The sequence below is a fragment of the Vipera ursinii genome (assembly GCF_947247035.1).
Source record: "Vipera ursinii genome assembly, chromosome: 1".
NCBI lineage: Eukaryota > Metazoa > Chordata > Lepidosauria > Squamata > Viperidae > Vipera > Vipera ursinii.
The window spans coordinates 288,746,009-288,757,138 of record NC_139512.1 but is presented as its reverse complement, the minus strand read 5'-3'; the positions used below and the strand labels follow the sequence as shown (position 1 = coordinate 288,757,138).

The 11,130-nt window shown below is 36.7% G+C and overlaps 1 protein-coding gene across 1 annotated transcript in view; it reads right to left on the bottom strand.

Annotated features, from left to right (window-relative positions):
- Positions 1-2,089: 2,089 nt before the first annotated feature.
- The window catches only part of WDR64 (WD repeat domain 64), a gene marked incomplete at both ends in the record, with an annotated part of 56,353 nt that continues 47,312 nt past the window's right edge, over positions 2,090-11,130 (bottom strand). The window contains 4 exons of the mRNA XM_083375498.1: positions 2,090-2,140; positions 3,559-3,645; positions 9,113-9,193; positions 10,046-10,145. Of these exons, the coding sequence (XP_083231624.1) occupies positions 2,090-2,140; positions 3,559-3,645; positions 9,113-9,193; positions 10,046-10,145 (319 nt within the window). The remainder of the gene's footprint in view (positions 2,141-3,558; positions 3,646-9,112; positions 9,194-10,045; positions 10,146-11,130) is intronic.

Genomic DNA, 11,130 nt, shown 5'->3' with positions numbered 1-11,130 from the left:
AGAAAATCTGGATGCCTAAATTGGTTAATTGGATAAAGGGCATTGAGTCCTGATGGATTCTAGAAAAATGCACAGATCGGTGCTTGTCATGCTAATGTATCTGCAGCAACAACCCAATATTTCTTTAAAGGAGAGTTCAATAATCTCTTTAATTCTGTCCATCCAATTTATCTCTTCTCTATCCCCTCTATCTTCCTCAATGTTGCCAACATTCTTGTCCATCAACTAATTAAGCATATGCCCAATGAATGAATTTCTTCATATTATTGCTTCAGTGGAAGTCCTTACTTCAAGGGGTCTTCAAACGTGGCCCTTTTATGACTTGTGGACTTCAACTCCCAGAATTCCTCAGCCAGCATGCCTGGCTGAGGAATTCTGGGAGTTGAAGTCCACAAGTCATAAAAGGGCCACATTTGAAGAGCCCTGCCTTACTTAGTCCAGGACCTACTTATCTTATTTTTTTAGTTTATGGTACTCTTTGTAACAGTATCCAAATTCCTTCCATCTTTCTTTTGAAGTTTCTCAGTGTTAATTTTTCTGCACATTTTTCCTCATATTTTTATTACATATGCACAAGGAATTAAAATAATTTTATGATTAGAATGAAGAAGTTTTTGGTTAGCACTAACATGATTTCCAGGCCTAGGATTAGTTTTTTTAAAAAAGTTAAATTTAGGTTACGTGTGCACAACGTGAAACGTGAATGGCATAGATTTCCGAAAGAATTTTCTACCTATAAAAATTGCAGGATGAAGACATAAAAGGATTAGGGGAGCTAGAGTGGAGTACAAGAAAAGTTTTAATGAATTTCTTAGGTCTGAAAAAAAAGAAAATTATTAAAAGATGCTACTTCTTCCTGGTGTGATAAAAATAAGGCTTTTTCCCTCTCATATAATGATGGTCATCTAAGGTTATATAATGAAGCTGAATGGTGCATTATTCAGAAAGAAAAAAGTAGAGCTGTTGTAATCAATGTCTTTCATTTAGTTATTTATTAGGTTTAAATTCTGTCTTATGGCAGGGCTATTTCAGTTACAAGAACATTATTTTTCCTTTTTAAAAAATGCTTCCTGCCTTTCCAAACACTTTCCCCCAAATTTAAGGTACTGAAACGTAACAGTTACCATATTAATAAATCAAAAGGTTGATATGTTCTAGATAGAATGCTTTGATGCATTTACTCTGAACCTAAGTATTTTTCTCATTGCAAATGAGTCATAGTCATTCTGAAACTAATTTTCAATCTTGTTCCAAAAATAAAGTTGCACATTGTACAGCCTGTTAATTTAAATTTACTGTCTACTCAGTAAGCTTTGCAGCTATGATTTAGGCTTAAAGGTGGAACAATTTCTTAAAGAGTCAATTTAATGCTTTGTACAGTATTTTATTGAACATAATTGGTGAGGAATCATTTTTTTCTTATTACTATTTGCTGTGAGCAATTTGTATGTTACTGTCATTTCTTGCAAAATGATTTCTTTTTTTGGAAGTGTCAAATAGCACACCCATCCTAGGGACAAAAATATATTCATAGTTACCTCTTCATTATCACTGAGATAAAAAGAGCAATGAGTCAAACAGCAATTGGAAAGTAGGCAAATATGTTAGTTCAAATACAGAAATCATAGTTTTAATATATTACCTGCCGCTTCTGTGCTATTTAGAGCATCAGTTACAGATTTTTTTGTCAAATTGCTGCCTACAAAGTTAACACTCAAGGTGTTGCTGCAGTGTCATTCTGCTACTTACCAATCAAGTATCACTGCCATGGAGGGAGGATCTGGAGTCTTTATAGTGTTGGTTTTTAATGTACGCCACCTGGAGTCATTGTATTTGAGTTGGGTAGCCATTTAAATCTTTTTAATAAATAAATAGAATTATTTATTTTATGGAAGTGACGTACGCTTGTGAATTTAAATGGGCATAGGTTTGTGTATACCTAGTTGCTTGATACAAGATTCAGTTAACAACATGTGTATATGTGTGGTTTCCATTCTTTTTTATTTTCACCTTTGTTCATTGCAACACTCCTTACTGTTTCACAATTTTCGGAGTTGTACTGGGAGCGATGGGGGGGAAGGAACAGGCATCAGTGGAAACTGAGATTTACACCTTTTCGAGGGTGTGATAAATGTGATGGCTGTAAAAAAAACAATATTTGTTTATATCAGCTAACACGTTGATCAGGGTAAACATATATGATACTGTTCTATTTGTATGAGTTATTAAATTTCAAGATTAATAACAACAAATGCAAACTTTTAGGAAATCTGTTTCTTAATCAAAATTGATCTACAGTAGTGCTACAACTTGAGCTTCCCAAATACCGGTATGTGTTGATCCCAGGATTAACAGAATAACAGACTTGGAAGGGCCATTGGAGGTCTTCTAGTCTAACACCCTGCTCAAGCAAGAAACCCTGTATTATTTCTGACAAATGGAGCACCCACAACCTCTGGAATTAAGTCGCTCCACTGACTAATTGTAACTGTCGAGAAATTTCTCCTTAGTTCTAGGTTGCTTCTCTTCTTGATTAGTTTCCATCCGTTGCTTCTTGTCCTGCTTTCAGGTACTTTGGAGAATAGCTTGACTCCCTCTTCTTTGTGGCAGCCCCTGAGATATTGGAACACTGCTATCATGTCACCCCCTAATCCTTCTTTTCATTAAATTATTCTAAATCTGACTACTTAGGCCCAACAAAAGAAACACCCATTGTTTAGAATTTGTTGTAAGTCTCCAATCCCAATAATTATTTTCCCTTTTTATAATAATCTCTGAATTTTTGAATCATTGGACATATCCATCTGAAAATGACACTCAAAAGTTCAGTTTAAGAATTTCATAGTTTTTGTGTGTGTGTTATCTAGACAGAAATGAATACAACTGAGTGCTAAGTGTCTCTGTAGCTTTTCTCAACATGTTACATGTGTATAAGACCCTTTTCATATTTTAAAGGCCAGCAGGAAAGAGCCATAATGATCAAGCTCCATTTTGCGAAACTGATTATTTGGTAAGATTAAAATCACAGTATCATGTTTTTGAAGTCTAACCTGACCCCATGTTTGATGATAATGAAAAATCCTGAAAGTGATAAGTGCATCAACAGATTTGTATTTCCCCTATTTTCCACTGTAGGTCAGCTACTTGGACTACTAAAACTGTTTCTGAAACTTAATTATGATAATCCATCTGCTCACATTTATTTTTCCCCAGAATGAAAGGTTTTGTATGGATATTTCCCATATAGTGAAATTCTTTTGGTTTCTTTATTGATTGCTATGTCATCTCTCAAAGAAATATAACTTAAATTGAATTTTTGTTGTCTCCAACCAAAATGTGGCAATTTTCAAAACCCCCAATAGATAAAAAAGCAAACAAGGGAACTACAATAGCTTTCAAATCTACAAACAGTTTATCTACTTCCAGTAGATGAGATTATATATTTAGGTCAGGTTGAACTGTGGAGTCCTTGGTGCTTTTTGAGCTTAATTGTGTGTAGCTCACATTCATATACTTAACATGTATCCTGGTAGAAGAAGAAATAGTTAACTCACTTACTGTAATTTGAATAATTCTCTTGGCCATATTTTCAAAAGAACCCTCTTGATCAGTAGAAGTTATTTTCAGCTTTGGAGGTGTTACAACCTTTTTCAAGTAATTCAGAAAAATCAAGAATTATGTGAAAAGCTGCAACAGTTTATGAAGGAATATGGACAAGGAAAAAGAATCTATTAACTGGTGTCTTGAAATCGTCTTTATAAGAGGCTTTTCAATGTTTACCACATTCAATTTTACAACCATCAGTAGTGTGCTTGTTTCGGATATGACTAGGAAAAGATTTATATTGGAATTATCTTCAGAAAAGATTCATAGTTTCAGAATTTACATACAAGCTTAGTGTCTTGGTTTTTTACAAACCAAACGTTCCTATTATCAACCATCCTTACACAGAAGCAAAGTCTGACAGTTTTCCATGCAGTTTTCTTTTTTGCTTTTTGAATGACCTGTTTTGTCACATTTAGATAGTTAAAAAAGATCAATTATATATGGACCTAAACTCTCTCCTCATCCCCTGCTCAAAAATATAAAATGCCCAAGTGTCTATCATAAAAAATCCTACAGAATCTTCTGCAAATCCAAGACAGATGATAGTATACAATACTTCTCCTTAGAAGCTTCAGATTTCAGATTGCACTAAAGAATTTGCCTATCATCTAGTAATTTCCTGTATTCTTACATCACAGATGTTCAAGATGCTATAAACAGTGCAGGGTTTTTTATTTTGCCTTGCTTTTCTGTAAAACCATTAATTATACTGTCATTAGTGGAAATAAAGTACAATTGCTCATTCTGTTTTGTTGTTTATTTACAGCATTTTTCAATTACCATATTTATAACTTAATCCGGTGCTCTCCCCCCTCCCCGGCACAAATTTAATTCATTCTATTTGAAATCACCCCTTCATGGATTACTGCCTTGTCGTGGCGAAGGGGCTTGCGTAATTCAATGAAGCTATGAGCTATGCCGTGCAGGGCCACCCAAGATGGAAAGGTCATAGCAGAGAGTTCTGACAAAACGTGATCCACTGGAGAAGGAAATGGCAACCCACTCCAGTATATTTGCCATGAAAACCCTATGGACAGTACCAAAAGGCAAAACGATATGACGCTGGAAGATGAGCCCCTCAGGTCGGAAGGCGTCCAATATGCTACTGGGGAAGAGCAGAGGGCTAGTACTAGTAGCGCCAGAAAGAATGAAGCGACTGGGCCAAAGCCGAAAGGACGCTCAGCTGTGGATATGTCTGGTGGTGAAAGGAAAGTCCGATGCTGTAAAGATTTTTTCTCCATAGGAACCTGGAATGTAAGATCCATGAATCAAGGAAAGCTGGACGTGGTCAAACAAGAGATGACAAGACTGAACATCGACATCTTAGGTATCAGCGAACTAAAATGGACAGGAATGGGTGAATTTAATTCAGATGACCATCAGGTATACTACTGTGGGCAAGAATCCCTCAGAAGAAATGGAGTAGCCTTCATAGTCAATAAAAGAGTAGGAAAAACAATACTGGGATACAATCCTCAAAATGACAGAATGATCTCAGTTCGAATCCAAGGCAAACCATTCAATATCACAGTAGACCAAGTATATGCCCCAACCACCAGTGCTGAAGAGGATGAAATTGACCGGTTCTATGAAGCCCTACAGCACCTTATAGAACTAACACCAAAAAATGATGTTCTTATCATCATGGGGGATTGGAATGCTAAAGTAGGAAGCCAAAAGATAACCGGAAGTTTGGCCTTGGAGTGCAAAATGAAGCAGGGCACAGGCTGATAGAATTCTGTCAAGAGAATATGATGGTGATAGCAAACACTCTTTTCCAACAACCCAAGAGACGGCTCTACACATGGACATCACCAGATGGTCAACACAGAAATCAGATTGACTATATGTTGTGCAGCCAAAGATGGAGAAGCTCTATACAGTCAGTAAAAACAAGACCAGGAGCTGACTGTGGCTCAGACCATGAGCTTCTCCTTGCAAAGTTTAGGCTTAAACTGAAGAAAGTAGGGAAATGCGCTAGGCCACTCAGGTATGAATTAAATCATATCCCTGTTGAATATACAGTAGAGGTGACAAATAGATTTAAGGAATTAGATCTGATAGACAGAGTGCCTGAAGAACTATGGACAGAGGTTCGCGACATTGTACAACAGGTAGCAACCAAAACCATCCCAAAGAAAAAGAAATGCAAGAAAGCAAAATGGCTGTCTGAGGAAGCTTTGCAAATAGCTGAGGAAAGGAGGGAAGCGAAAGGCAAGGGAGAAAAAGAAAGATACGCCCAACTGAATGCAGAATTCCAGAGAATAGCTAGAAGAGATAAGAATGCCTTCTTAAATGAACAGTGCAAAGAAATAGAAGAAAACAATAGAATAGGGAGGACCAGAGATCTTTTCAAGAAAATTGGAGAGATGAAGGGAACGTTTCATGCAAAAATGGGCATGATAAAGGACCAAAATGGCAGGGACCTAACAGAGGCAGAAGAGATTAAGAAGAGGTGGCAAAATTACACAGAAGAACTATACAAGAATGAGCTTAATGTCCCTGATAATCACAATGAGGTGGTCACTGACCTCGAGCCAGACATCCTAGAATGTGAAGTGAAGTGGGTCTTAGAAAAGCTGAGCAACAACAAAGCTAGTGGAGGTGACAGTATTCCAGCTGAGCTATTCAAAATCTTAAAAGACAGTGCAGTAAAAGTGCTACACTCAATTTGCCAGCAAATTTGGAAAACTCAACAGTGGCCACAGGATTGGAAAAGATCAGTTTACATTCCAATTCCAAAGAAAGGCAGTGCCAAAGAATGTTCAAACTATCGCACCATTGCACTCATTTCTCATGCTAGTAAAGTCATGCTTAAAATCCTACAAGCTAGACTTCAGCAGTATGTGGATCGAGAACTACCAGAAGTACAGGCAGGATTTCGAAGAGGCAGAGGAACTAGAGATCAAATTGCCAACATACGCTGGATCATGGAGAAAGCTAGAGAGTTCCAGAAAAACATCTACTTCTGCTTCATTGACTATGCTAAAGCCTTTGATTGTGTAGATCATAACAAACTGTGGCAAGTTCTTAAAGAGATGGGAGTACCAGACCATCTTATTTGTCTCTTGAGAAACCTATATGCGGGTCAAGAAGCAACAGTGAGAACTGGACACGGAACCACTGATTGGTTCAAAATTGGGAAAGGAGTCCGGCAAGGCTGTATACTGTCGCCCTGCCTATTTAACTTATATGCAGAGCACATCATGAGAAAGGCAGGGCTAGATGAATCAAAAGTTGGAATTAAGATTGCCGGAAGAAATATCTACAACTTAAGATACGCAGATGATACCACTCTAATGGCAGAAAGTGAAGAAGAACTAAAGAGCCTCTTGTTGCGGGTGAAGAAGGAGAGTGCAAAATTTGGGTTGAAACTTAACATTAAGAAAACCAAGATCATGGCATCTGGCCCTCTCAATTCCTGGCAAATAGATGGGGAAGAAATGGAGGTAGTGACAGATTTTATTTTCCTGGGCTCCAAGATCACTGCAGATGGGGACTGTAGCCAATAAATTAAAAGACGCTTGCTCCTGGGGAGGAAAGCCATGGCAAATCTAGACAGAACACTAAAAAGCAGAGACATCACCCTGTCAACAAAAGTGTGTATAGTCAAGGCTATGGTCTTCCCAGTTGCAATGTATGGCAGTGAAAGTTGGACCATAAGAAAGGCTGAGCGCCAAAGAATTGAAGCCTTTGAACTATGGTGCTGGAGAAGACTCCTGCGAGTCCCTTGGACTGCAAGGCGATCAAACCGGTCAGTCCTAGAGGAGATCAACCCTGACTGCTCTTTAGAAGGCCAGATCCTGAAGCTAAAACTCAAATACTTTGGCCACCTAATGAGAAGGAAGGACTCACTGGAGAAGAGCCTGATGCTGGGAAAGATTGAGGGCAATAGAAGAAGGGGACGACAGAGAATGAGGTGGCTGGATGGAGTCACTGAAGCAGTAGGCGTGAGCTTAAATGGACTCCAGAATATGGTAGAGGATAGGAAGGCCTGGAGGAATGTTGTCCATAGGGTCGCGATGGGTCGGACACGACTTCGTTGTTAACAACAACAATTTGAAATCATCCAACTCATTCCCACAAAGGAATGCTGAGTTAGAGCTACTCTGTACTTTGTCAGTGACTGACTACCAGGAAATTTAGGTGCTAAGGCTGTAGTCTAAACTGGGAAGTCAGAAAACTACTAAGTCCAAAAAAGGTTCATCAATGTACTCAGCAGGAGTTTAGCTTGACTGCAAGAAGTGTTTATCTTTTAAGGCTTTCTACTAGTGAAGCTGTTCTTTTATATCACACTGAAGTTGGATATCTAAGCCAAGATCCATGTGGAAAGATTTTTAGGTTGCAAAACTATCTCCATTCAGTATTTGCCTCTCACACAAAGACTAGTATTTTGCTGCAAAACACTATGGTTTAAATGTGAGGGTTTGTTTTTTCTTTGCTTAATAAAACAGTATTGATTGCTTTTAAAGAGCTAGGAAGCAATTTTATTCTGATTTGTATTTTAAGCTACTATGTTCTCTTAATTATTCATTTTCAACTATTAATCACACCAGAGGTTCACAAACTTGCTCTAAAAACCTTCAATGCAGTTCGCAAAGCACCTTTAAAAGGTGTCAACAAATTGTAATGCACCTAATCATCAGAATGCATGATCAGATTTTATACTTTCTCTCAAATGATAATGATGGTAAGTGGTAGCAATCAGCAGCAGTTAGTACTGTATTTTCCCCAAAATAAGTCCTAACCAGAAAATAAACCCTAGCATGATTTTTCAGGATGCTCATAATATAAGCCCTACCCCCAAAATAAAGGCCAGTTAAGATCATCAGCCAGACGGATGCATTTAGTACATTCGTTGCAACATACAACGGACATATTGAATTATAAAATAATAATATTAATATATAAATAATATTATTGATATTGTTTATTTGAATAAATGTAGATAGTTGTACATGAAAAAATAAGACACCACCTGAAAATAAGCCCTAATGCGTCTTTTGGAGCAAAAATAATATTAGTCTTATTTTCAGGGAAATATGGTATTAGGGAACGTAATTCAAGATGGCTCCAATGGGTATCTGTGGCAGATCAAAGATAGAAGACCATATGCAGCTTGCAGTCCAGCCTTCACAATCATGCAACACAATCTGTGTACCATAAACATCTTGTCTTAAAATCCTGAATATAGTTCCTAGACTCCTTGAATTCTGACAGGACACAGAATACTCTAGTGCCAAACTGAGATGGCAAGTCAATATTTCAATTACTGAAATATTATATAATTCTCACTGGAACTATCGTTATTTTACTCTCCTTGGTCACCTATGCATACAAAATTATAAAATATCAAGAAATCCCTAGTTCAAGGAAAATGTTATCAAATATTACAAACACTTTATAAATAAATACTAGCAAATTCACAGAGAATAACTTTCATAATAGCTTAATTTTAATGTTGTTTTTACGAAGCTTCCATTTAATCAGATTACTTTGAACTCACCCTATAGATTGGTATAGCTCCAAATACAATACCAGCTTCTTTGTTTACAGATTTGAAACTTTCCAAAGGGTATTTATTTACCTGTAATATTAAAATAATATAATTTCAGTTTGAAAAATAATTGTCTCTCTGTTATTTAATACATTAATTTTGTATTTCTAAAATCTGCTTTAAGTTGAATTCATCTCCTGCTTCATTGAAGTACAGCTTCTTTAGTGAAAATAATGGTGGCTAGGTATAGTTCTGACTTGTAGAGTAGACTGGGAAGTAAAAGAATCTACAGAAGATGGCAAGGCATATCATTTCTGTACTGCTAAAAAAACCCTCTAGTCTTTATAAAGTCACCAAAAGCTGAGTTCAATTCAAGGAACTTCACCACAGCAATATTCTTCTTCATTTGATTATTTGAACATAAGTTTGCTGGTACAAATAAAGGAATGTTAGTGCTACTTTCATTATACAATGAAAGGCACACAGTTTTTTTAAAATAAATACTTCAGAAGTATGAAATTTAAGCATTGCTTAGTATAAATAATGAAAACAATTACAATGATTTTTATAATTTGAGTCATAATCTGACAGAATGATAGTTCTCAAATTTAACATTACACAACTGAAAAAATCAAAAGCTTGTCTAGCCAAACCCAAGTCTTCCTTACTATCTTGCTTAACATGATCCTAAATCCAGGATCCAGAACTGTGCCTCCCCAGATAAGATAGTTGGCATATAAAATAACCAGGCAAGATTTGACAGTGTCACTGCCCCTAACTAATTTTTCCAATAAGACACTGTTTCTCAACCTTAGCAACTTTAAGATGTGTGGGCTTCAGCTGCAAGAATTTCTCAGCCAGGAGTTGCATTCTACACATCTGAAAGCTGCTGAGGTTGAGAAACACTGGAACAAGACAAAATAAAGCTTCAACAGTTAGTACTTTGGGAGAAGCCAGGGCCTTGAAAAACTTAAAATCCAGATCAACTTCATGTCGGTTAGGCTTTTTCAAGTTTAAAGATGATTTGGTCAGAGTCTTCCATCTATTAAAAAGATATAATTGAAAAGCAATATGTTACTTGCAAAACAAAGGAAACATTCAGCTTCATAATTATGTCAATGATGAATACCATTAATCTCAATTCTAATATGGTCATCAAAAGAAAAAAATAGTGCTGCTCTGCTAGTTTAATGCTGCAATTTGCTTAGGCTTAAGCCCCATTGAAATACTCCTATTGAAGAATAAGATTCATTAACTATAATGGCTGTTACAGTAATTCTGATTATGCATTTGTAAGATTTAAATCAGAAATACACCCAGGCAAGACTCTGGCATGGTGTATGCTTCTTTAATAAATAAAATCTATTTATTGGCTGCCCATCCCGAGTGGACTCTAGGTGTCATACAAAATGATAAAAAAAAAACAAAAATAGTTTAAACCACTAAATTGGACAGATAACCCAGACTAATATGATCTAATAAACAACACACTAAAACAAAGCAGGGGCCTTACACAAATCATGAACACTAATCCAGGCTGGTGATCCAGGCCAGGTTTTCAAAGCTTTATCGAACACCAGGAGAGTGGGTCCCTTCCTTATGGGGGGAGGGGAGAGATACTGACTGGGATCAGCAGTGGAGAAGGGCAGAAACTATTGGAGATAATTTTATTGACAGGGAAACAGTACTGCAGAATGAATAGATTAGAATAGGACAAGATTAAAATAGGAAGATAAATATTTTCAGCATTAGCTAATTGCTGCCAGACTGCAGATTCTTTTACTGCCTGACATCACAATGAGAAAAAATGCTGTTTCCCACTATGTGGCTCCTAACAATGAAACAGAAAAATCAAGCTAAAAAAAAGAGAGGCAATTAGTGATGACCACAGATGTAAGTAAAAGATTCAGGCAGTTGGGTAAAACAATTCCTGCTTATTTTAGAGGAATGGATCAAGATGAGGACATTTCTGGGAAAAATTAAGGATCCTATTAACAGCATTAATATAAAAGAACCATCAAGGATTT